General features: G+C 41.4%; 1 protein-coding gene across 6 annotated transcripts in view; it reads left to right on the plus strand.

Moving 5' to 3' along the window:
- ITSN1 (intersectin 1) overlaps nucleotides 1-27,361 on the plus strand; it is a 126,506-nt gene that overhangs the window by 4,884 nt on the left and 94,261 nt on the right. For all 6 annotated transcript variants that reach the window (XM_080560023.1, XM_080560024.1, XM_080560020.1 and 3 more), the window contains exon 2: nucleotides 24,882-24,941. In XM_080560023.1, the coding sequence (XP_080416149.1) occupies nucleotides 24,914-24,941 (28 nt within the window). In that variant the 5' untranslated portion in view covers nucleotides 24,882-24,913. The remainder of the gene's footprint in view (nucleotides 1-24,881; nucleotides 24,942-27,361) is intronic.

Below are 27,361 nucleotides of genomic sequence, written 5' to 3' on the forward strand. Positions count from 1 at the left end.
CAGTGGTAATCCCGTTCCTGTCAGCTGTTCCGTGTGAATGTGTGCTTGTGCCCATGCAGAGCCATGAGCAAGAAGCAGTCGCGCTATACAGATGCTGCACCTGCAAAGAGCTCCTTGCTGGCACCTGGCTGCCTCTGGAGGTGCTGTGGCGATTCCTGTGGTGGTGGTGAGGAGGTTTAGACAGAAGCTCAGTTACCTGGCTGTGTTTTGTGGAAGAGGCTCAAATAGGGTCAAATAGAGCAACTGGCCCCTTCCTTCAGGTTTCTGACGCTGCTGCTCTCTGCAGGAAAGAGGATCTTAAAACTCCTTGTAACACAATTCTGAATTTCTTCTAATCTTTGCATCTAGAGAAAACAGGTGATTGTATATTGTAGGATTGTAACGAGTTCCTTGTCAGCTAAAGGAGCATAACAGTATCGTTTAGGTAGGAAAGAGATCACCTGAAATCCGGTGTTGTTTTTGCTAAGGAGGTGTAAGTTTCCAATAACTTCCGTAAATCTTCACGGTATTTTGTGGAAATAAAGTTCTTTCCTTACAGAGAATCGTGAACTAAAACTGACAACTGCTGAGTTCTGCGTGCTTTTATTTTTTTATAAATAAAATGCCAGTGATCTGATCATGTACCAAGGGCGGTGGTGTAATAGTTTAACTTCTGGAACAAAAATACTGGCTTTTTTTTGTTTGAATCACGTGTGAATCCCAGCTGGATAAACTTGGCTCTCTGTTTTTCTGAGGCAGACAGAAAGACTCTTGTGATGTTCAGGTGTTGGGGTGCGTGTTGTTTTTTTTTCTGGATTTGTCATGGACGTACAACATAATTGACTTTTTTGAGATAGGACCAGGTCAGGGAACTTCGGTGCATCTGCTGCCTGTGCTCCTGCAATGCTTGCTTTCCTTGCTCCTTGCCTTTGCCAGCCAGCATTCTTACCTGTTCTTTTTTTTTTTCCTGTTGTATCTGTATTTCATTACTTTAATTGCCAAATATATTTCAGAATCATCTAGAGGCTGGCAGGTGTTCTTTCCCATCAAAACTTTATTTTGAAACGTTTCTGTATGCTGTGCTATTGAAGTTAAACAGAACTTATGTGGCATGTGCTGATGTTCCTCCCAAATTTGCTCATCTTTGTAAGGGCCAAGCCCAACAAGGAAAGATTGTTGTAAAGTAAGCTACTGGGAATAATTTGTAGAACTTTAAAAAGTTTTACTTTTAAAAGTTTTTCAGAGAGAAGCATTGCATTGTAATACCTCTGTTCTGCAGTGTGTGCTCATGTTTCAAAACAGGTAGTGTAATGCACAACAGAGAGAAGGAAAAATCCTTGTAAGCACAAAGCAGCGTGGAATTCAGTTGCTGCAGGTGTTCAAGAAAATGCTACCTTTAGAAAAACAGACGTGTAATGAATCTCTTCTCCAGTCATTCCTTCTGGTTGTCTCTTATTTTAAATTCCAGCTTGTAAAACTTAAAGTTCAAAGCCTAAAGGTGTTAAAGGATGTCTTAACACTGTGAGATCATCTGTGCTTGAGTTCATGGCCAGAGATCACGGATATTGGGGGTGTTTGATGACAGAGTTAGAAAACATCCATTATCTACCTTAGATGTTTCTCCATGTTCTGTTGCTCCTGACTGACTGTGCCTAAAACCACAGTCAGCAACCTAACGTGCTCATAAAAGCAACTAATGGCAGCCTGCTATCAAACATATGCTAATTTCAAGAGATATGATCGAAATTAAGCATCTTGTAGATAGCGTCTGCTGGAAGATGGCGCTGCTTCAAGGAGCGTTGGCAGCCTCTTTGATGGTGCAGGCAGGGGGAGACACCAAATACAAGTTCCCTTTCTGAGAGGTGCATCCCTTAACTTAGTGTTGCCTCCTCGCTGCAAGCCCTTCATGTGGCAGTGGTGGTACAAAGAGGGTGGTTTTGGACTTTGAGAGGAGAGGTCTGCAGTCAATGTGGGACTAAAATAGTGGCATCCTCCCACTGGTTTGATTTTATAACCTCTGAATCAAGCTTGCCAGTAAGAAATGGCCGAGGCTGTTATCCATGCACAGGCAACATTTCATTAGCACAGCTCTTACCAGAATAATCGGAGTGGAGTTGAGGCTTGTGCAGCATTTTGTCTTTATCAGTTCCATGGGTTTTTGGTTGATTAGTCATCCTCTTTGCACAATCAGAAGCTATGGATGAACCCTAATCATGTAGCTCCGCACAGAAACTGGAATCCACTCTTGTGAAACAAAGATCTGAAATACCCCAGGCTGAATTTAGTGGATCAAATGGAGAAACGGATTGAATTCTTAAGTGTGTCCCAAAAATATGTTTGGTGATACTATTTAAACTTGACATTTAAATCTGACAGGATTGCGTAAAAGTCGTGCTGTCTGATGCAAGCAAAACAGTTTGGCTTTGATTTTTTTGGGGGGAGGAGTGAAAAAGAAATGTCCTTTTGAGTCAAGTGCTCTTGTTCTGAACTGTGGACAAATGCTATTGCATGACTTCTTAAAAAAACAAATGATTTGAAATAACTAGTTGGGTGAATTTAACCCAAAGAGTTTAATCTGCTTCTATTTTAGAGTTTACAAATAAGAATATGACTACTTAAGTAACAACCCAGAAGAGTCCCTAAGGAAAGCTGTATTGCACATTAAAACACCAGCCAAGCAAACACCACCCCCCAAACCAAGCCAAAAGCAACCACCAGCTCTGCCTGAACGTACCTGATGTGTTCTACAAACTTTATGTGAGACCTTGATGCTTTGGTGCCCCTTACAATCCTTGTCCTGTCTTAGGAAATCCAAGAGTTTTATTTTGGTCCTTGTGCTGCCTAAGACTTCAGGTGATGCTATAGGGGAGATCCTGGTGAAGACTGTGGACCAGTTAGTGATAGCTTTTTTTTTAAAAAAAATTATTAAATGGGATTTTAAAAGCTGAATTTGCACTGGAAGCCTGTAGTCCAGAACCAGGTGGTGGTGTTTAATGTGCTGTGTGAATGAGGAAGAAATAAAGGAGTATTGGGTTAATAAAAGCAACACAGTATTTTCGTATGTGAGACTAGCTGTCTCAGTATCAGCTCATCTTAATGCCCCCAGGGAAGAGTTAAAGACGTTGTGGGAGAAAAATAGAAAAGGTTGAAAATATTTGAGTTCTTTCTTTAAAAAATAAACCCACACCAAAATCCCCTACAAAAACAGCCAAAGACAAGGCTTTTCCATGTGAACATCATCTGATTCTACTCTTAATTTGAATATAGTCTTTGTACAGCGAAGACTCAATTTGATGTGATATTTCTGAGTGTTTCTATTATTTAGAGACGAATCTCCATTTGTTTCTTCTCCGCTTGTTTCCCTGTCAAACTTCGGCAGAAAGCTTAGGTGTCGCTATTAGGTTAACTCCGAATTTCGTGGGCAGGTGACAGTGGTAGGATCTGGGCTAGTTCCTCTCCACCGCTGCTTGTCTGACACAAGTTCCTAGCGAGGAAGGAGAACCTGTAGGGCTAAAAGGAGCAGGAATACGGAGAATCGTGGTTCTTTTCTTCTCCCCGGTCTCATCGCTTGCTAGGAGGCACGGGTAAGGGAACTGGAGCTTTGACCTTTTGGCGTTTTTGGCTCTTACGAGTTGCTGGCTTGAGGAATTGAACGTGGTCCAGGGATGACATGTTAGTTGGAATTTCAGCAGGCTGAAAGACTGTAGTCTTTTCAGCTGGTAGTTGTTTCTGGGCACTTGGGAGGCTTCATTGATAGCTGCATAATAAACCTTCTGCCTATTGTGTGTTACTGGTTTTCAACGAGTTTTAAGTACTTTTGTGTAAGAGGGAGGATTCTTCCTTCTCCCTAATTGGCAGTGCTTCTGATACATGATGAAGTTCCTGCAGTCTGAAGCCTCGTGGACCTTCAGAAATCATTTTGCTTTTTTTTTTTTGCATTTTTTCTTGCTTTACGTGCTTTGGGCAAGCAAAATCTATCCTGTAGCACCCAGGAAAATGGGATTCCCTGCTGAAGTCGCTTAATTCCTGGAGTTTCAGGAATTTAAGGCAGTACCAAGTTCCTGCTTTTCCTGGATTACCTTGATCCGATCCTGAATTAAATCACAGGGGGTTAGTGAGGGAAAGCAAAGTACAGGCGAGCTGAGGCAGGGAAGCTCTGGCATTAAAATGGCTTTCCTGAGCGTACGTAGGGAATATCTCCATGCTGAATCTATCTTCAAAATGCAATGCCTGTCTTCAAAATCAAAATGAAGCATTCTGATTGGGGAGAGACAGAAATTTAGGTTTTTTTTTTATTTTTTTAAAAAGAAACCCAAAAACCTGCCCGCATTATGAATGCAGAATGCTGACACAGCTAAACTTCGTGTGCTGAAATGAAGCCTGGGAAGGCAGTATATTGAAATACTTGTGAAATTTGATTTCTTTTTGAGTGGAGGTTTATGATGTTTTATTATCTTTTCTCAGCCTCACAAAGGGGTGGGGAAAAAAATAAAATAAAACAAAAATTGAGCCCTGGAGAGAGAACAACACCTGCAATTACTCTTCCCATGAGGTGCTGTATAGGTAGAGAGATCTAAAAAGACAGTAAATAGAAAAGGCAAGCAAAGGGCAGAAGGCTCCAAATAGTGCAGGTGCCCCTGTGTACAGGTTTCCAAACTCATTTTGATCATTTTTAAGGTGGCGGTCACAGCAGTTTCTGGTTCAGTACCGGGCCATGTGCAGGAGGTACACTTGACTTTCCTGGCGATCCACAGGGATCTCTCTGAAGCAGAGATACCCACGGTACTCGTGATGAGCTGTGCTCTACAGCTGGGGAAAAGGGATGGAGAAACACTTGGTTAATAAAAATCCACTGGAGGAAACCCAGCTGCAGAGGAAAAATGGGACCCTGCCTTAACGAAGATATTTCAAACATCTGCCTGTTGCGTTCAGTTGTTATCCCTCTGCTGCATAATGAGAGAAGATGAACACAGTTCTACCCTAAGTCCGTCTTGTCTTAGCTTGCTTTGTCTCTCATTAAAGATTAAGGACTTTATTATGTGAAGATTTAAATAGAAACAAGCCGTGTTGTGACAAAAGAGAGAGAGGTTATGAAGTTAGGTTGGTTCTGCCTTTTGATGTGTAGGCTTCTGGAAAATGACTTATGAAGATGTCTTGGGACAATGTGTATAAACCTAATATTAAGATTATTTTTTTTCTCAGTTATTTTTCAAATTAACTAGTGGTTTCCTTAGCATATGAGCTAAGGGGAACTGCTCTCTTGAATTCTAATGGTCTCTGAATCTCATTTTGCTGAGAAAAATGTTTTAGTTGATGTGTTTGGAGGTTGGACCCTTTTACAGATGCGCACATGAGGAGACACACAGCAGGAGTGGTTGCATCTGGGCGCAGAGATGACCAAATTGCTGCTTTCTTCAGGGAGCTTACGTACACGTGCAGCTGCCGCTGGGGACCCGACGTGTTCACGTGGCTGTGTTTATTTTCACACCTCCTGAAGAGGGGACATGGCGATATTAGTAGGGTTGGCCTGTGGGTGATGGGAGTAACCAGAGTGGAAAAAAGTCTCCCAGAAGTGCTGCTCCAGAGGAGAGGCCTCACATGACGTCTGCTCTTCTAGAGTAATGCAGATCTGCATACTTACAATCTGTATCAGTATATTTACCTGTTCCTGGCTGTCTCATTTGTTTTGTAGTGCTCCAGTTTCATAATGACCTCGGATTTACACTGCATCTTGACTCACGGCAGTGAACATACTTTCCTCCTCCCACTAGGAATGGGCTGAATTTGTTGGGAAAGTATTTGGCAGTTGTATTCGGTTCACTCTGCTTGAAAAAAAAATATCTCAGCAGCTGGTTGCTATAGAATCGTTATTTCTTTTCCAGATTTTAATGTTTAGTGGGTTGGATACAGTGGGGAGGTTATTGGCAAGGTAACTGAAAAAATGTGTTAAGTTCTTTCTCCCTTGGGGTGATGCTGGCTTGGTGCCTCTTTGCAGGACTCCTTTATTGCTGGTTTTCAATGGCTTGCATGAGCAGGGCTGGTGGGGGATGCTGTGACCTTTGGCAGCGTGTATCTGGTTACTCATATTTTTGGCCAAGCTGTAACATTTTAATGTTATGGCTCACTTTTTTTTTCTTGCATCTCTGTATATCGGTTCAGTTGGTGTGCCAACTTAGAGATAAGCATCTCAAAAATGAAGTTGAACCAAGTTTTTATTGCGGGTCTGCAATAAACTTTGCACTAAAAACAGTAACCAAATTCAATCCATCTTGCGACTGTTACGGATTGCTTGGAACAACCGCAGTCCCCCCCCAAGTTGATATTTTTTAATGATTTGGGTTTGTTGCTGGGGCTTCATAACCTGAAATTGCTGTTTTCCAAAGCAGACCAGTTCTTCTGTCACAGAGAGAATCTCTTCCAGGATTCAATTAAATTGCAGTGTGCAGTCTTCTGGAAGATCAAATTTAAAGATTTGCCTGTGTATTCAAAGCTTTTTTTATTATTATTTTGCAGAGGGAAAAAAAAAGTCAACCTGAAGTATAGGCTATTGTTAGAATTGTCCATGCATGTTATCTTGTGTCTGGCATAAACTGTGTGTATTGTTATAATGCCTCTATGCTGTTTGTGGCAGGTATCTTTTCTTTTGTCTTAATATTCTAAATTTTCCTGTTTAGAAGCAGTCTGACAGCTTTTTAAATTGCCAGTAATGGAGTTTCCTAGAAAGACCTATGAAAACTACTTGAATTTCGAAGTAGGCTAATATAAGGTAATGGGTGAGTAAAACGGAAATTTGCTGGTTTCTGTGTGGCCTGGTGCTGTCCACCAGCCACCATTCCTAGCTCTGACGGACCAGTCTGCCCTTTGAGAAAGCTTATCTCCTTCCGTTGCTGTCATTAGATAGTAGCTTTCTTCCTAATATTTTCCAGCAAGTAAGTAACATGCATTGTCTCGAGGTCTTACATTTTCTTAGTAGTACCCAATGTTTGTGCTGTTACCCAGGTTCTTCGCCCCCATTTCAATGTGATTCTTCCACTTGGTACTTTCAGCTCTCTGAGGATTTTAACACTGTGCGCTCTGACAGCGTACTGGCTGCTGGCAATCGGATTTCTTGAGGCCTCCTTTAAGTCCTCACTTTGGGCTGTTAAACCAACAGGAACTTTTCAAAAGGCTAAAGTAACGATTGCAGGATTGGGAGACGCTGATTTTTCTGCAGGGCCTAATTCAAAATTCTTTCTCTTGTCTTAGTATCTCGAAGGTGCCAGGTTTTTTCATTTTTCCCCTCTCTTCAAGCATTCCAGCTCTCAGCTGTGCAAGCAATGATTAAATGAGCAACATAGAAAAGTGCATGCCAGATATTTGTGTTATTCTCTCAGTTGACATCGGGTTTTTAGCATTTAAGAACTGGTAGGCAAACTGGTAGGCAAATAATTAGTGAGATTTTTCAGCGGGTTTTAAAGTAAGAACATGAACCGTTGCCATATACGGGAACTCCTGCAGCTCAAGACAGTTGTCATGGACATTGTTCACTGGAGAATTAAAAAGAAAAAGAAGAAAAAAGTGTAAATGGCCTTTTCAGTCTAGAATGTCAGTGCATCTCTTGGCACTGCTTGCTGAGAGGCTTTATTGAGAATTACTTGCTGCTGCTGCTTTTTTCTCCCTGGAGTACATGAACTGGCATTTTTTCCTGGAATTTTTTCTTGCATAATTTGGGGTTTCCTGCTTCAAAGTTGCACTAAAACAGCTGTACGTTTCAAGGAGCACTTTGAGTACTTGGGTTCTGAAACTGTCAGCAGCTGTATGCAAGCAGACAAGAGCCGAGGCATGTTCATCTAATTTTATCTCTCTGGGTACTTCATTGCTCATTTATTTGAGAAAGTAAAGTTGATTTGATAGGAGATTTATGCTAGTGCTGCTCTGGATGGAAACCTGCGTGTGTCAATGCCTTTAAAGTAGAGAGAATAGCACTGGAGTTTTAGGAAAGTTCGTAGTTATCGCTAGGTTTTTCGATAAAACTAATTTAACAATCTTGTTCTTGCTGTGTCCCACACTTCTTACAACTTTCTGCTTGATGGGACTTGTCACATCTGTTCACAACTTTGGAACTGAGCATATCTCACAGAAAATGCTGGGTATCTTATTTGGCACAGCTAGTGCCTCCACTGGTTAAATAGCTCTCAAGTTCTTGATTAGACATGTGTTCATCGTTCTGGTGTCAAATGGTTGTTAAGTAGTATTATCTTTTTCTTTCCCCAAATGGAAGAAAGTTAATTTTAAGGCAGAAGTTCAGGTTTTGTCCTCGGCAAGTAGCTGACTCTTCTTTCCAAGAAGTTCACTTTGTCTTTTGCCTTTCATTTCAAGCCTCAGTAAATGCTGTGCGTACTTTTCAGGTGAGTTGAAAACTAGACTGAGTACTTGAGATCTAAGGCTTTTTGTCTGATGGAGCTTTGATTGTAAGTGCTTCAGTATATGGGGTTTTTGAATATCTAAGTATTGACAACTTTATTTTTTAACATTAACTGTCTTTAGCCTATGCTTCTCCAGACAAACGATTACAAGAAAATCTTTCTTGCCATTGTAGAGGGTAATTTATTAGCTGTAATGATTGGGGAAGGCATGGAAGCTTCAATATAAACTCAGATTTCATTTTGAGGTCTCAGCGCAGAATGTAAATAATCAGAAATGTATTTTTAGAGTCCAAAGTTTATTTTTAACATCTTGTCAGTTGCCAGCACTTAAACTATGCTGTGCTGAAGCCAGCCAGTGTGTGTTGAGAAATTACTGTTGAACGTGCTGCCAGTTATGCCAGCCTCTGCTGTTTCAAGCTTCCTTCACAGCTGTCCCCAAGCCTCTTTGTATGATGTCTCTGTTGCAGAGCCTGGCCTTCAAGGTGTCTTCTGTTGGAGTCACAAGACTCAGTTTTCAGTGTAAGCATGCCCCTATTTTTAACACGCCAAGTTGAGAAATAAAGTAGTCCTGTTCCTGCTTCGTGAGTGAGATCACCTTAAAAGTTGCAGTAGCTTCTGGAGGAGGAGGTTGAATGAATGGGGACAGCACTCACTTTGGCTCTCTGGTTTTAATTCACTGCTCTGAGTGTGAGCTTTAAGTCATGTAAACTTGGATTCCTCCTGTGCTATACAACTTAGAAACTTTTCAAGTCTATCATTCTCATGTGAAGATACGTTACTTGCCTCTAACGGTAAATAAACGTAGTTTGTAACGTTAAACCACAGCTTTCTGCTCTATCTTCCCTCGTGTGTGTACACACCTGACTGAAGACCTGTAAACGTGATCCTGTTAGACAAGTGGGGTGGGTTCTTCCAATAAAATAAGGTTCCCCTTTCTCCAAATGTTTTTGGTACCCAGCAATATTATTTTATTGTTATATTAATACTAAGTACCACTTCAAATAAGCAAAAGTGGAGAATCTTGAAAAAGTAATGTTGTTTACTCAATATGTTTTTTGAGGAAATCTTATTGGGGTTTTGTTTCAGTTTATGAGAAGTGATAACTGCCTTAGGTATGACATAGATCTGCCACAGATGCTGTGCTCTCTGGGGTAGGACCAGAGTGACTTACGCAAACTAAGTCAAATTAGGTTTATAGATTGCAGTCACCTAAACATCTAGGAAAAAAATGAGAATTCTCTGGGCAAAGTCCATTTTAAGATGAGACCATGACTGGTCAACTGGATACCTTAGAAAAAGGCAGAAGAACTTCTTAAATTCTCGTCTTAAAATTCAAGAAAGATTAAAACTGCTGCAAGTGAGAAATGTCCTTTGCATCAGGGTAACTTTATTCACTAAAATGTCTCTATTTTGGTACCACACATACAGCAGTCCTTGTGTTACACATAGTCAGATGTTTTCAGTCCTACTGCATATATGTTGTGTGCTTCAGAATCTTCCTGTGCTTTGGCTGCATACTTCATCCTGAACTTGAAACAGTCTTTTCATAGTCTTTTTAACGATTGATAATGATCTAAACACGACAAAATCCTTTTTTTTTAGTGTGATTATTGCCTCTTTCCTTAGAATTGGATTTTTAGACATGCAACTCTCATTTTAGTGAAGGTAATGCAAATATCTGGATTTGATCCCAGGATTTCACTTGGTAACTGTTTAAAATTGATATTAGAGGTGGCATTTCTATTTCATTCACTGCGAGTCTTGGCTTCATCCCAACCAACATTAACTTTCAGTGAACCAAGGTAAGCTCATGGCAATGAACGTACCCACAGAAAAGGTGAGGTGCAGCGCTGACAGCTTCTGTAAGAAGTTACAGTTCAGGGTCTGACAGGATGACTGGAGTTAAAGTTAAACGAGGAAACGTGTTATTTTCCACTTCAACATCTGTGTCCTACAAGAATCTTGTTCAGGGTTTGTATTGTGAGGGAAGGTGAAATAGAAAGGGTCTAACAATCCCTGCTTTAAAAACAACAGCAAAGCTAACTTTCTCTGGGCAACCCAGATCCTAAAACCAAGTTCTGTCTGTAGATCATTACACTGTCATCACGGGGCAATGGGTATAGCGTCGTATTCTGAGTGTATTTGAATGATCTGTTCTCAGAAGTGGAAAACTTGGAAAGGTTTATCTTTGTAAGGCTTTACAGGAGAGCTGTGAGAGTTTGATGGAGGATTGGCACGAGCTGCATTTGAACTTTGAGGTGGATGAGCCATGAAGTCTGCTGTTAGCATCATGCCCTTCCTGCTTTATCAGGCTTGTCTTGCTTCTCTGTTTGTTGGCCCTCCTCTTCATGACCTTTCTTTACTGCTCCCCATATAAATGTCTTATCTCTTCACTTACGTTTTTCTGTCCCTGCCTTTGCTGAGGAAACAAGTCTCCCGAGGACACAGAGTTCACACTGTCTCTTTATAGTAAACCTGCTGCCACCAGATGACTTCCAAGAATAAGGCTCATGCTATTACATGCCTGTAGAACTGCACTTGTGTAGTTGGTGTGCTGGTTTTACACTGCTGAGCTGCGGAACTCCACCACAGCTGCTCTCTTCCTCCCCCTCCTCAAAGGAGAAGGGAGAGAGAAAATATGATGAAAAGTTTAAAAAAAAAAAAAAAAAAGAAGCTCAGGTTTAAATAAGGACAGGAAGATCACTCACCAATTATCGTCGGGGCAAAACAGACTCGGCATAGGGAGATTAAAATAATTTATTGCCTATTACTAACAAACCAGAGCAGTGAGAAACTAAAAGCACCTTCCCCCCATCTGACATATTCTACATCCTCCCCCTGAGCAGCTCAGGAGAACAGGGAATGGGGGCTGCGGTCAGTTCCTGATGCTTCGTCTCCTCACGGGATGCCATCCTTCCCAAACTGAGCCTGAGGGGGCTGCCCACAGGCAGCAGCTCTCCAAGCACTGCTCCCACACGGCTCCGTACCACGGGGTCCATCCATCCCCCAGGAGCAAACTGCTCCAGCACAGGTCCCCCACGGGTGGGTGGCAGCTCCCCCCAGACCCCCTGCTCCTGCGTGGGTTCCTCTCCACGGGCTGCAGCTCCGGCCCGGGGCCTGCTCCTGCGGGGGCTCTCCATGGGCCGCAGCCTCCTCCAGGCCACATCCACCTGCTCCACCGGGGGCTCCTCCACGGGCTGCAGCGTGGAGATCTGCTCCGTGTGGGATCCACGGGCTGCAGGGGGACAGCCTGCTCCACCAGGGGCCTCGCCACAGGCCGCAGGGGAACTGCTGCTGCCTGCCTGGAGCACCTCCTGCCCTCCTGCTGCGCTGACCGTGGGGGCTGCAGGGCTGGTGCTCACTCCTCTCTCCCAGCTGCTGTCATCCATCCCTTTTTTTTTTTCCTCCTCAAATCTGCTCTCACAGAGGTGCAATCAGTATTAGTGAGCTGATGGGCTCAGCTCTGGTCAGTGGCTGGTCCCTTTTGGAGCCAGCTGGAGCTGGCTCTGATCTGACACAGGGCAGCTGCTGGGCTCTGCTCACAGACACCACCCCTGCAGTCCTCTGCTACCAAAACCTTGCCATGTAAGCCCGATAAGTTGGGCAGTGATTAATAGTTAGCATTCTTAAAAATTGCAAATATGGTGGTTTTCAAGGAGGTCAGCAGGCTTGTTTTCCATGGCTGTCTTCACTTTATGCTTGAATCATACTTGAAAGTTTTTTATGGGTCTATTATGTTGTGAAATCAGGACATCTTATTATGATTTTTCAACTTAATTTTTTCCTAGTTGAAGACAGCCCCGCAACCATGATGTGACTTGTAACAAGTTTCCCTGATTACTAGGTACTGAAAAACAGATGACTTCTGAGGTACCCACAGGGGAGAAATTTGTAAGCTACAGTAAGTAAACCTCACTATCCTGCAGATTTGTAACCTACAAGAAGTAAACCATTAGCACTAGCAGTAATGGTAATTTTCTTATCTTCCTTAATGAAAAGAATTTTTATCCTGGAAAGAGGTATTAAAACACTTCAGGGAAATCTTTCTTTTCAGAATTATTAACCATATAGATTTCCTTGGTCACTTACAGAAAGACCATAACAAAGTTAATCTGCTTTGCAGATCAAGCATGAAAAATGCCTGTGCATATGGTTCCCTCTCCCTGTAACACCTGCATTCTTAAGAGAAGTCATTTTTCAGCTATAAATATTTATATACTTGAGAACGGGCACCTATTTTCTAACTTTTTAATACATGTATATTTTTTCAAGTGATTGGTCTTCTTCATCTGCTGCTTTTCCTGTAGCTAGTTTGTGTGCATGTCCTGGTTCTTTCTTGCATAGACTTTAAGTAATTCCCAACCCTTGGCAGAAACGTGGAGTGTTGATAGCCTGGAACTTTGCAGCACCATGTTTGAGTGATCCCATTGCTCCCTCAACTGCTCGCCGGTTAGACAGTGCTGCCATGGAATAGGGATTGCAACATCCAGCTTATTTTGACTAAAACTGAAATCTCTCAGTTCCTGCAGTAAACTCTTACTTCCACTTACGAGATTTTTTTTTTTTTTAGTGGGGGAAACCTTCACTTCACTGCGTATGTGCTTTGGAGGAGTCTCTTGCATAAGTACTTAGACCTCTCCTTTACTGAAGTATATGGAAGCTTTCATTTTTTCACATGGTTTCTATAATTTCTTTGCTACCTTTAAACTCATTATTACCGCTACTACCACTATTATATTCAGCAGGATGTTTCCTGCACTTGTGTCTTAATATTTGAAGAATCTCTTACCCCAACGAGGGTTCAAAGCCTCTTTTTTTTTTTTTTTTTTGATATGCAGGAAGCTGCTTTATATGGAAGTGATAGAATGAATATTTGTCTTCTGGAAATGAAACTCATCATGTGCCCTTAAGCAATTTTTGTGCCATTCAGCTGCACTTACAGTGGTGGTACTTTGATAAGTCAGTTTAATATTGAAATAGGATTTATAAACTGAAATAAGCTTTTTTGATTATTTATTTAACATTTCATTTTGCAAGTCACTTTCTTTCCCTTATCCTTTTGCACGTATCGATTGCTTAGTCTTGTGGACACAGCTGAAATGGTTCTGCTCTCTTATGAAAATCCTTATGAAAATCTCTTCTAGGCATTTTAGAGAGGAATAGGTATTCCCTGATGGAAAAAGGAAATGGAAAAAACATACTTTGGGATATACCCTGCCTTGCGCAATTGAGTCCTGCTTTCAGCTCATCAGTGAGTTTGTAAACATGTTTGAAATAGGAGACGTTACCACTGGTAATTCAGCTTTAACACATTTGATTCCTTGTTTAAGCTTTATGCAGATTTTGCATACTTGGCAGTGTAGGAGAATCCTTTATTCTCCAATATGTATTGTCCGATGAGCAGCCTTTCCAGTAAAAAGAAATACATTAACTTTACAAATGCCCAAGGGTCTGTCCTGCTTCAAGTATCTGTTTGTGAAAAATAAGAGGAAATTTTAGTATTTCTTCATCCAACATTTGCATTTTTTCACAATAAAGTTGTTGTTTAAAGTGCTGATTTGTCTTTTTGTTGTCTGCTGGAAACACAGTTAAAAGGTGTACTAATATCCTTAGGTAACATCAGATAAGTATTTCGAAGAATATTTTTCCCCTTAGGTGTCTTTTCCTTTGTCAAAGTGCATACCATTGCTTCAGTTGGGTTGGTTATGAAAGGAGTATTTCACTTTCTGTAGAGCTGAGAACTGATGGTCCTACTTTTGGAAAATGGGTTCCAAATCTTAGCACAAGTAAATCTGTAACTGAATAAAGTGATCTGCTTTGAAAAAAGAAGTGAAGCTTTAGTAAGTACTTCCTTGTAATATCTCAGCTGCTTTAGACTCAAGTATGTTTTCTGTACTCGCTTGGGAACTATTATTTGTATTGTTTTATAGCTACAGTTCTCTGAATACTCTGCTAAAGGTGCCTGCCTCTAGGTCACGTTCAATTTCTGGGAGACCGAGGAGGATTATTGAATTGTATCCTCTGTGGCAGGTACTGCTTATTGTACAGGTTTCTTACTTGAAGTAGAAAAGAGACCATGTCCTCTTCTTTAATCTCTCTTTAAACACAAATTGTCACAGTTTCCTTGACTAAAATGTAGCCTTGGTAACTTTTTCACCTTGCTACTATGTACAGAGCACTTTGGCACAGTCCTCTTGAAGCCTTTTGTGTGCCAAACATGTAGAAGTCGTCAGTCAACACATACTTTCATTCAATATTTATATATACTTAAATAAAAAATAATTTCATAAGTCAAACCAGTTTTCTCTGTTCACGCTCTTTCTAGTTCTGTGTCATTTCCCATGCAGCCTTTAATGTTTCCTAAAGAGTCAATGTCATCTACATCTGGAATAGGGGCGTCTTTGATTTAAGTTACTGTGTTGTGGTGGGTTGCATTTGCCCAGCTGGGCTCTTGCTCCCGTTCCTCACCAGGACAGGGGGAGAAAATGGGATAGAAATGTGGGTCGAGATAAGGACAGGGAGCTCACTTGTCAATTTTGCCCATGGCAGTAGCTGGTTTGACTTGGGCAAAATTAAATCAATCACCAATTAAAGTGGATACTGAGAAATTAAAACAACGCTTTCCCCTTTCTCCTAGGCTCACCTTCACTCCTCCATTCCTGACCCCCGCTTCGTCTGGAACAGCAGCTGTGGTCAGGCCATTGCAGTTCCTCTCTGCTGCAGCCTCCCTGACTCTCTTTCCCTGCTCCAGGGTGGCCTTTCCATGGGCTGCAGCCCTACCTGACACATCCACCTCCTCTGGAGTGGGGCCCTACATGGGCTGCAGTGTGGATATCTGCTTCATCATGGTCTCCATGGGAATCTCTGCTCCAGTGCCCAGAGCACATCCTCCTCCCTGTCTGACCGTGGTGCTCACAGGGCAGTTTCTCATGCTTTTCCCTCTTCAGCTGTATTACTGTGGTATGGCAAATGCTGTTTGCTGTAGTCAGGCAGACTAGTCAAGAACTATTACTATCAACCTGTGACTGAACAACAGGATCAAGTGTGACCGAAAGAAAGGTAACAGCGATATTTGTCTGAAGGATGTAATACTTGTCTGCTCTTGGATCTAAAAGTGCTCCTAACGTCATGCTGAAGAGTTAGGAAGGCAGAGACAGGAAGACATTTGGAGCAGAAAGCCCATGGGTTGGCTACTTCACTCAATATTGAACTTCACTCAGTATTGATGTCTGCATTGAGTTTCTGCTATGGCATAATAGATGCTGAATAACTCCTGATAAAACACCGTTTGAAAATCTGTTTGACTATGGCAAATAGCTTTTGCCGTACCACTTCTTATGTAGATGATCACCATTCCTCTGAGAGTTCAGAGGAGCAGGTGCTTATGGAAAGCAAGCTGACCTACTCTGGAGTAGTTCAAAGGACAGAGGCATCTGCACCTTCCCATATATCACCAACTTTATCCCATTTCTGCCCACGTAGAGCTCTTATCTTATGGATTAGTCTAGGGGGAGGGGAAAGGGAATGGGCACACAGCTCCTGCATTCTCTCAACATATATATGCTGACTCCAGGATTTTTGTTCCTTCTTACCCTTCTGCTAGCATAACCGTTGCTTTGGGGAGGAATTGGAAAATATGAAGTGAAAGAACTCGGAAAATCTGAATCTTTTTCCCTTCTTTCAATGTCATTGTTGGTCAAATTCAGACAAGAACGGGGATTTGCACAGCCTTGCAGGTCATATGGATTGGAGGAATTAGAAATCTGGTAAGGGAAATCTGCTCAGTGAAATAAAGCGATTCAGTGCTGCTTTGGGCTTTTGAAACAACTACGCTTAACTCTCTGAAAAAGTGGAGCTAAAAAGGTAAAGATGGCTAAGTTGCAAGTATGATGTGGCTGTCAGTGTGTTCTTAGAATGATACACTAATATATACATAACAGGGCACTCACACCTGGGTGTTACAGAACACCCAGACTTTGTCAGATGTTTCTTTCCTTTGGCTAAAGCTGGATTCCAGGCTTTGTCCACTTTTCTCTTTTAAGAGGACATCTTTTTAAGAGGACATCTTTTAAGACATTGCCATTGCTTTGTGATCCTTGAGCCTTGGAGGCAGCCAGATTATAAGTTCTGAAATAAAGCATCATTGTTTCATTTTGTGTACTGTAAATAGCAGAACCAATCTGCTTTTTCTGATTCTTTTAGCATTCAGGATAACTATAAACCAGTATTTACTGGCAGTTGAGATCACTGCTCAAGTTCATGTTTGTGAAACAAAACAGACTTTGAGGGTCTAAGTGAGCACAATACTTCCATAGCTAGCAGTGATGTCATGCGTTTCCTTGTCCTCCTTACTAAATCACTCTTGAAGTAAATGCCAGGCTACTACTAAGGTTATCTTGTAGCTGTGGCATGCATTTCTAACTCCATAATTCTTGCTTTTCAGATTTTTAGTATAAAAACTTGTTTTGAAGAGGGAGGAGTCAGAAATTGTCAACTGCAATTGTGTTAGTGAAGCTTTTTAACATAAAAAATCAGCTTATTATTACACCGCTGTAAGTGAAGGCAACAATTAAAAAAAAATAAAGCTGTAAATGCTCAAACCCCTAAAAGTTCATTTTAATTTGTGTGTGTATACATATATATATATAAAGTAAGAAAAATCACACCTTACAAGATCTGGTGGTTTGGAATGAAGTCAACACATACTGAAATGAAAATAAAACAAGATTTTTAATAAGGATTTTTAGAACCAGTAGGTGATGCAGTGGATTTTCTATCACAGTGAATTTTCTATCACATTAAATCTTTTAAAATGAAAGCCTGTCATCTCTTTAAAAAGATACTGTAATTCAATCACAGTTCACTCATGACTGGAATTAGTGGCTGAAGTGCTGTCAAGATTAAAACCAGTGTGTATGTGTGTGAGATTAGCAACAGCCATTCAAATTGTGCTAGCTAGACTGTACAACAAAATGATCTCATCACTGCAGCCTTTGCTTTCCTCCTACTGTTAATTGCATTTGATTGAACTGGGAACTGCTTAAGGGAAATACTTTTGCTTGGTTACCTAGTCCTTACTCTCCTGAAATATTTTAAATACAGTGCTTGTGAGCTATTTGAGTACTGCTGGTAATATGCAGTCATCAGCAACACTTTTTTATGTGGATGAAGTTGCTGAATGTAGGAAGATGTCCGGTTTTTTAACTTCACATCATTTAGTTTATCTGCTACATGTAATACCCTCGTGCAAAATATGTTCTTGTAGTTCATGATAAGACTGAATTAGGTTTCTGTTCCAAGTTAAGCTATTAACTTTTACCTTGAATTAGAATAGAATAATAGTTCGGTTGGAGGAGACCTACAATGACCACCTAGTCCAACTCCCTGCCCCCCTCAGGGCTAACCACAAGATAAATCACGTTACTGAGGGCATTGTCCAAATGCCTCTTGAACATGGCATGGGCTCATCCACTGGGAAGCCTGTTCCAGTGTTTGACCACCCTCACGGTAAAGAAATGTTTCCTCATGTCCAGCCTGAGCCTCCCCTGGAGCAGCTTTGTGCTGTTCCCGCGTGTCCTGCCATCGGTGACCAGGAGCAGAGGCCGGCAGCTCCCTCTCCACTTCCCCTCCTCAGGGAGTCGCAGAGCAATGAGGCCGCCTCTCAGCCTCCTCTTCTCCAGGCTGGACAACCTCAGTGTCCTCAGCCCCTCCTCACAGGACGTGCCTGCCAGCCCTTCTACCGGCTTCGTTGCCCTCCTCTGGATGCATTCAAGGACCTTAACATCCTTTTTATATTGTGGAGCCCAGAACTGCACACAATATTTGACTCTTAAAGTCCATAATGGCAACTCTCCTGACCTTTTTTCTCCTTGCACCAAAACTTATGAACTCAACTCTTTCATGATGACTGTGGCCCAGACAATCATGTACCGTCACCTCTGCCATAAGGCCTTCCCTGTTCTCAAACAACAGATCCAGGAGGGCTCCTTTCCTGGTTGGCTCAGTCAGTACTTGTGATGGGAAGTTATCTTCAACACGTTTTAGGAATTTCCCAGCTTTGCTTGTCGCAGCAGTATGATAGTCCCAGTTTTTGTCTGGGAAGTTGATGTCTCCCATAAGGACAAGACCAAGCGATGCTGGGATGTCCCCCACTTGCCTATAGAATGGCTTATCCGTGCCATCATCCTGGTCTGCTTTGCTATCTGCCCCCTTAATCTTCTCGCAGAGGCTCTTTACTTCACCATCCCTTAAGGCAAGGGCCTCACAGTCTAATCTCCCCTTCTCCTGCCCTGCCTGTCCCTCCTGGATGGCCGCTGGCCTGCAATCCCAGCGCTCCAGGTGGGGAACTCGTCCCACCAAGTCTCACTAATACCAGTGATATCACAGCTCTGGGAAAGGACCAAAGCTTCCACTTCATCCCGTGTGTTCCCCATACTGCACAAGTTGGGTATGCAAGCACTTCAGACATGCTCCTGAACCCACAGTGCTCCTTGGGGCAGCAGAGACGCTCCCACTAGCCTTGCCACCCTCAGACAGGGCCGCACCATCCCTTGGCTGAACCCCCGTGTCCATAATGGTGTCTCCCTCCCTGATCGATCCTGGTGTGAAGCCCTCTCAGTCAGCCTCACCAGGTTATGGGCCCAGGGACATCTCCTCCATCAAATGCTTTCCTGCCGTAGTGTCCCCAGCTTTGGAATGGGGACTGAAGTGGTGATTGTCGTTCCTGTCTGCTTCAGAAGGAGGATGTCAAAGCTAGTAAGCAGTTACCTCATCGCTTCTCGTCTGTTGGAAGGAAAAAGGAGCACATTTTCAGGGAATGAGTCAGTGAAGAAATAGTCTTCTATGTTTCTAAATAAACTCTGAGCACCTGGCTTACTGGTTAAATGTGAAATTATTAGTATAAATATTTACAGGTTAAAGAAAGGAGAAATACCCAGAAGTATGAGCTAATATAGCCTGGAAAACTGGTGTTTGCTGAAAGAAACTGGGATAAAGAGCAAGCCAGTTGTTAATCTGGGTGGCAAATGAAGCCTTCTGTCTGGACCTTACACTTGTCTGATCATTGACCAAGTGTGTTCCTCATAGCATTTCTCTTGAACTTTGACCCTAAGGCCATGAAGTAATAAAATGGGTTTTGGACAATATGTCCTTTATGTAGTATTTGAGCAAGGAGAGACAAAAATCTGGTGCTTCCTGGAAATAATTGAGGAGAGCTTTCTTACAAAACTACTTGAAGCGGGAGTGACAGAACAAGATGAAGTGGCAGTGCCATGGCAAAAAAAAAACACATTATGGCCATAATTGCTTGCAGGTTTATTGTACCCAGAAATATCATTTTTGTTGTCAGTCTGGGGCTTCCACCACAGTTGTCAACAGCCTGTTGATAAATGCCTCAATATCTTCTGCTTTTTGAAAGTGAGGAGTTTGCCATTCGACTCTGGAGCTGTTTTCTGATCTAGAGTGGAGGAAAAAGAAGAACACTTCGGTACCACACCTGTTGCCTGCCGGGTGGGTTTGTAGTGATTTCTCTTCATTTGTGGTCAGCTTGTTCTTTCTCCAGAGCAGAAGATAGATCTGTTTACCAAAGTGACCTTCGCAGCAGCCCTTTGATCCTTGCCACAGGAATCTGAACAGTATTTGCGACTGTGCCCAGCCTTTTTCAACTGATTGGGAAAAAATACAAGAAACGGTAGAACATCCTGACGTTTGTGAGGGTGTTTACAGCCAGAAATGATTCCTGTGAAGAGCTGAAACTCTGAAAAGTTCGACTCAAGTTGGTAACTGTATTAACTATCTGATCTCCAAAGAGCAAGAGTCAGACTCCCTATGAACATCTCAAATTATTTTTGTTTTCCGACATCTATCTTAAATAACCAGGCTTTGCTGAAACTGTTGGAGTCCTTTTATTAACAGTAAGTGTAAGGACTTCTCCATGTAACATGGGAAAGCAACAAAACCTCCTGTTAGTCTGTGATACTCTGAGATGATGTCCTGCTCGGGGTATTTTGCCATAACTTGGAATTTGTGAGAAGGACGTGCTTTATCTGGTTTTCTTTGTTTGTTTGTTTGTTTTCCTGTAGGAGGAAGAAGGTGACTGATAAGTTGCCTCGAGGATTACTTTATGTATTGTGTGCCCAAGATATGTGAAGGCTGTTGAGGAATAGAAATGGTGTGGTGCATTTTAAGGAGAATAAAACTACTTTTTTTTTTTTCCTGTGTGACTTGTCCCTGTAAAGACGCCTAGCACAGAAATAGCAAAATTGAGCTTAATTTATACCTCCTATGGCTTTTTTTATGTGTCTTTCTAAGAACATAGGCAACTTTAAATAGAAACGAGCAAAGTTTTGAGACGTGTTGTTAAAGCCTATATATAATACGTAGTGGAGGGAATTTTCATACATCTGACTTTTACATCTCGTTAATGTAGTTGTTTTCAACCTGATCACTTTTCAAGGTTAAACTTTAAATAAGACATCAGTATTTAAATTTACATCACCACCATGCTCATGTATGCTGAAAGCCTCATTTTCCTCTGAAGCCCGTAGGAAATCATGGACGGAAGGACTGCATTTGTTCCAGTAGGGTTGTCCCAGAGGAAGAAAATCAGGGCCGAGAATCTATCTCCAAGCATTGCCCATCTCCTCGGCGCTGAGAAATAGCACTCAGCTGAGTGCTGAAAATAGGCTGAAAAGCGTGGGCTCATCTGGTCTTATTGACCCTGTTATTTCTGAGGAACAGTGCACTCCCCTTTCCCCACTTTCCTTGCTGGAAATGGTCACTGCTGGTCTTTGTGGGCTTTCAACCTCCTGAGAGCCGGAGAGGTGAAGCCCTTGAACGCAGCAGGTGTGCAGTGAAACTGGAGGATCGCTGCCAACCCTTTCTGCCGGCTTCTGACAACATAGGACAACGTTCCTGAGCCGAGAAGAAGCACAGAGGGCAGAAGTATGCAATGTGCCTCGTGCACTTGCAAGCGACTGCTTGACTGGACCATCACTTGTTCCTTGTGCTGCTTTCACAGATGTGAGACCCCAAAAACATCCTGGTATCACACAGGCCTTCGTGGGCAGAGGGCACGGGGTTGGGTTAATATGGGCACCACGCTGGGAACTTGAGCACTGGGAGAAGTGCAGGGTCTGTGAACAATCATAGCATTTAGTGGCTCATGTTACGCTTAGATTAGATGTATATCTTCCTGTTTATGGACTGATGTGTGGTAGAAGAAAGTGTGTAACTGTGGGATTCTTCTAAATTGTCAGTGCAGTGATGCACTGAGCCTTTTTGTGGGCACAGGGAGGTGAGTGGCTCAGTGCTCTTCATTGCTCTTTCTGAAAGCAGCATAAAGTATCTGTTGCATCTTCTGATTGCTGAGCAAAGTAAACTATTGGAAGGACTGGTGTTTAGCAATTCATTACTTGCATAATTTTGCTTACGGTGAGGGTTTTAGGTTGGCTTTCTAAGGACAATGCTTACAGTTGACTAATGGTGCACTTGTGGTTCCCCTTACTGTCTTTCTTCCTTCTGCTTGAGTAACTTCTGAACTCTTGGGCAATTGCAATCACATTTGTTAGAGAATTAAAAAAAAAAAAAAAAGCTAAAATAACCGAGTTCATACAAATCTGAATACCAGTAGTTGGTTAGAGAGAAACTACTGCTTTCCTGAAGGGAACTGACAGGGTTGTTCACCCATACTGCTTTGCTGTCAGCTTTCTGCTTGCTTCCCAACTTTTGTTTTGCCATGTTACACATCTTTTCTTGTTGGGGGTTGCTGGGAGGACCTAAGAAGGCGCAGGGAAGTGTTCATGCTGTTGTGGAACCAGCAGAGATTAGGGTTTAAAGAATGCTGATCCAAAACAACTTGTTGCTATTTCAAAATAGTGTCGTGAATTGAAATACCAGTGCTCGTATTTCTATTGCAGTCATTAGAAATATACAATAAATTTATAACATAATGACTGTGCCAGGTGTTTTTCAGATAAATAATACCTGCTCTCCGTCCCAGAGATCTTGAACTGCCCAAATACTCAAAAAACTACCAAGTCACCCAGCGTGAGAATGCTGTGAAATTCCTGCTCTCCCTTGGTCTTCATTTTCATATGTAACAACCCCTGAGCTGGTAGAATCTGCTGTCTGCAGCTGCAAAGTTTAATTCCTGCAGAGGTCGGGCCCCTGGCATTACCTCAGGCATGTAAAATGAAATCTCTGGTTGTGGAAGTTAGGTGTACCGTTGGCAATAAAGGGCAAACTTAAATTACTCTTTTACTGGGGTACAGTGATCGTTCTCTCTCTCTGGTTCCTGCTGTATCTCTGTGGTCTCTTGTTTTCCAGGCTCCCAAGTTTAACCTAGCTTTCTGTTCCTTTTCTCCATTTTACTCATCACTATTTACTGCTTACTGTTGTTTACTGCTAACTCTTGTTTTTTTTTTTTTTTTCCTTCCAGCATCCATTCTGCTCTTTTCAATGGCATTATGCTTTCTTTGACATCTACTACAGGCATAGTCTTGAGACTTCCCATCCCTCTCCCTTCTGTCCGATGTGGTCAAGGTAGAGGAGCAATAAACTAGCAATTCTTTTGGAGTTCTGGTCATACAGGGAGGAGAGTCCATAAGTGACCTTAAATCCACTTCCCATAAGTGGCTAAACACTTTCAGTCCTTTTACGCACTCTTCTGTCCTAGTTCTTAAAATATTTCACTTTTCTCAGCTTGCACAATTGAATAAGTGGATATCTTTTATTTCATTTCTTTCTTAAACTCTAGTTCTCTTCCCTCTCAAGTCTGAGTTTCTTTCTTTTTTTTTTTTTTTTTTGGCTTTCTGCTCTTGTCCTCCTGTGGCTGCCATAAATAATGCTTTTCCTGTCCTTCTGCATCGTGTGGGAAATTGCAGCAGGAAGAGAATCTGTGCTCTTCTGGTGTCCCTTCTGTTATCTCTGTGACACTCGAGTGCCATAAGATTCAAGCATACATCTATGGAAGTTCCAACAACTTTTTCTTCTAGGGTTTGCTCATAGTTTTAAGGAATAGAAGCGTCATAATAAAGATACTGACTGCACTTTATAGATTAAAGTGGTCATTTTTCAGCACTTCAGAAACGCTTTTGAAATAGCCGTACTACCAAGGTAGCTGGGTTTGCAGTATTTTGTGAAAATACTGGATCAGTAGGTGTGTGATTCCAAACTTTTGAGATGATGCCTTCTCTGCGTGAAATTGGTATCGGCTGCGTTACCTGGCATTTGGAAGAAGGCTTCTGAGTCATGCACCACGCTTGGTTGCCCTGCCAAATTATGAGCAGAAAAATCAGTATTTTCTTCGTAGTGTTTTAAATTGCAATTGATGGGGAGACTGGTTCGCAAAAATGCTGGTTTTTTTTTTTTTTTTTGCTTTTTTTCAGTGACATCTGTGGTGTGTATATATAGTAGGTTCCCAAGTTGGAAGTCAGAAGAGTATGTGGGAAGTGTGAAAGGGGGATGGGGAGGGGAACAAACAAGAAATTCAGACAAAAGGAAATTGTTGGTGCAAGTTAATGCCTTTTCTTAGTGATATTGATAAATTTCTGCTGCTGTTCAAGCAGTCTAAATTATTCTCCTTCTGGTTCTGTTTCCTTTTGCTTTTCTCCTGTTGCCTGGAAAACATGAGTGGAATCCAGTAGGACAAGAGGCTGCTTTTTCATTGTTTTGCCGCTCTCTTGCTAGCTATTGTCCTCTTGGCTCAGGCAGTTGATGTCAGTCTTTGTGTGGCAAAAGAAAAATGTTTTTCCTTTTTTTTTTTTTCCTTTAAAGATTAAATTTCTGGACTCTAGATTGCTTTTATTTGAGAAGTAAGCAGTGTTAAATTAAGAGTATCTCCCACCAACTAAAGCTTTTTTCCTTGTGATGTCAACTTCAGCACTCTATTCATTTGAACACACTTATTAAATCTGTGGGCCGATTTCAGGGTAAAGGAGTCTTGCAATCTAGTTTCATTTTTTAATGTACTTTGTTTAAACAAAGGAACTCTAAGCAATACAGTGCATTTTATGATTTTTTATTTATTTTTTGTCAGGAGTGAAAAACAGATCACTGACAATGCTGTATGTTTTCAACAGTTGGAAACAGAGCCAATTTTGCTCTTAAGTGGGAGCAGAGCTGTTACACCCGGTGAAGTAATGCAGTGTTGAGCAGTGTCACTGAGATCTTGTCAGTTGGGGCTGACTTAGTTCTGTTCTTTACTACATCACTGATTATTTATAAACGAAGATCATTTTTGAGGGCATTCTTGAAACAGAACTGAAATGTAGCTATGTTTGCTAGTTTGAAAAGACACTTAAGGATGGACAGAATAGCACAAAAAATGAGACATTTAGATCTCTTGCAAGTAACTATTTTTTTCAAGTAGTTTTTACGTGATACTGTTTCTTCATTGCCTTGATTTTTCCTGTACTAATTGATGGTGGTACAGAAAATGTACTGAAAGTGGAAGATACCGTAACTGTTTGTGATTATTATTGTTTTTATTTTTTTCAGGCATCTATTAACAAGCTAAAAGTGACAGAACCATGGCTCAGTTTCCAACACCTTTTGGGGGTAAGTCATTTGTAATGTATCCTGAACGGTTCTTATATGCAAAAATTCTGCATAAACGTGTTGTTTTTTAGATATGTTCTGTATGGAAGTGTTTATGGAAATGCATCTTCCTGAGGTGATAGTTTATCAGACTTGTGATGTTTTTGCAGACCCATTAGAGAACATGCATGAAATTTTGTGGAGACGTCTCAGAAGAGTGAAGCAGAAAAGCTGCACTGTTTCCCTTCTTGTGCATTGATCCATTGCAGTCCTTCAGTTTGTTCGTAACTGTAGGGCAGATCCAGGCCACTCAGTCACTGACAGTAGGGCAAAGCCTCAGTCTGCAGTTACCTAACTTTATCTGCTTGTTTTAAGTTTCCTGACTCGGTTCTGTCTGCATTTTGCATATTTTATTTCAGAGGAAATTCTTGCTTCATAAGCACTATTTGTGGTTGAGAAGTGGATGTGCTTTTTCTTTTAGGACTCCTGGACTTTTTCATTGTTAAAAAGTATGGCAGATGCTTTTGTATGCCATCACTTCAAATTTCTTTCCTGTATTGTACCATGATCTGTGTTTAGATAAGAAAAGTGCTGTGGTTTTAAGCTCTCCATTTGTAACAGGGGAAGGTAATATATCTTGAACTTCGTTTTCTGTGAAAAGTCTAGAAGGGACCCTGGTAGTGCAGTACAAGCATTGTTTTTTGCTACCCATATGAAATACGTTTTTGAGCAATCTATGATCCAATTTTTTGCAACTGATCTGAAGGAAGATGACAAAGATAGATTTCAGTGCTGAAAACTAGTAAGGAGTGGAACTAGTTTGGTTCCCCTTAAACTGAATGATGCATCTGTTACATGCTTATCTCTGAAAATGTAAATATGATTCTAATTGTGTGTATAAGTATTTGTGTATGAATTCGGATGCAAAAAATGTGTGTGTAGGTATATGTGTACACAAATACATGAATATATATGGAAGTCTAGTTTTTGGGATGTGATATAGCTAGGAACTAGATTTCTAACTAGTGTTAGTGTTTCAGTAAGAGACTTTAGTAAAAAAGCATGTTATTCAGAGTGTGTTGTTGGAGAGACGCGGTTCTTGTTAAACACGATTGATTGGATGCAATCTCTGCCAGTCTGAAAAAATCCATGAAGTACAACAGAAGAAACACATCTTTGCAAGTGGTAGCTAGAACAAACGTATAATTGGAACCTGTCATTCACTGCCTCAGTTATCTCGAAGTCCAGCCCTCTGGAACTGCATCTTGTTTGATGCCAGACTTAACTCAGTTTGGGAGCAAAACTAGCTACCAGAAGTTTTCATCAAATAAACTCGCTGAACAGTGTCCTGTAAGATATGCTTCTAGGTCGCGTGAAATGTGGGAATAGCTTCATTTCATCTGATTTTCACCGTCTAAGAAAGTCGTGATGTGAATGGAATCTGCTGGTTTGGACTGATGTGTTTCCTTGTGTTCAGAGTTAGTGCTGTGCTTTGCATGCACCGTACTTAAACACATGCGTGCGTTCTTAAGGGAACTCTCCTCTTCAAAGCATTCTCCTCTGCCATGTTTAGAAAGTTCTTATTGCTTTACAGATGGATAGCATCTTTCTTTTTTCAACTTTATGTATTGCCATTTGATCTTGCATATGTTGTCCAGGATCCTGTTAAGTGTACTATGTGGCTTTAGGAAGGAATGAATTTACTATTTCTTCTCAAACAGCTTTTCCGATCTGGCTGCTCTACAAAGAGTGGGTTGAAATAAATATGTGGCTAATGTAGTTTCTGGAGTATCTTTAATTTCAAATGTGGTGTGAGGGAAGTCTGTTTTGGTATTTGTACTTAAAACAAATCGACCAGGTAGCATCACATCTCCTCTTAGACGAATGACAGCAAAAGTCTGAGATTGTTATGAGAAGAAATAAATGGGGTTGTAAAGAAAATTGCAGTTCTTATGGGGAAATGTATTCCCCTTTCAAGAATGCAACATTTTCTGTTACCTGCAGTCACTGATCAAGATGCAGACGAGATTTATGCAGTCTCCATCTTGGGAGAGCCCTTGCTCCAAATGAGTGATCTCTGGTATTCCTCTCCATGTAAATATAATTAATTATCATTTTGTTTTTGTTTAACTTCTTTCTTTTTAAAAAATCTTCCAAAATCATTTTGGGGAATGGGTATGGAAACATTACAATACCCACCACATGAACTGGGCTGACTCACTGATGTTCTAGAACACTGTTCATTTTAAGGATGACATTAACAAAATTGAATAGGCATAATAGGATTTTTTTTAATTGTCGGGAAGAATGTGTGGTGTGCTCAACCTTCTGTTGATTAGTCCAGGAGAAGAAAATGCCCATTTTATTTATGAGAGTGCACTGCTTCACTTTTGCAGATGAGATGATTGCTGAGCCTTCTATAAGAAAAGATGGTTAGAGGG

Source organism: Anser brachyrhynchus (genome assembly GCF_964034855.1).
Source record: "Anser brachyrhynchus genome assembly, chromosome: 1".
NCBI lineage: Eukaryota > Metazoa > Chordata > Aves > Anseriformes > Anatidae > Anser > Anser brachyrhynchus.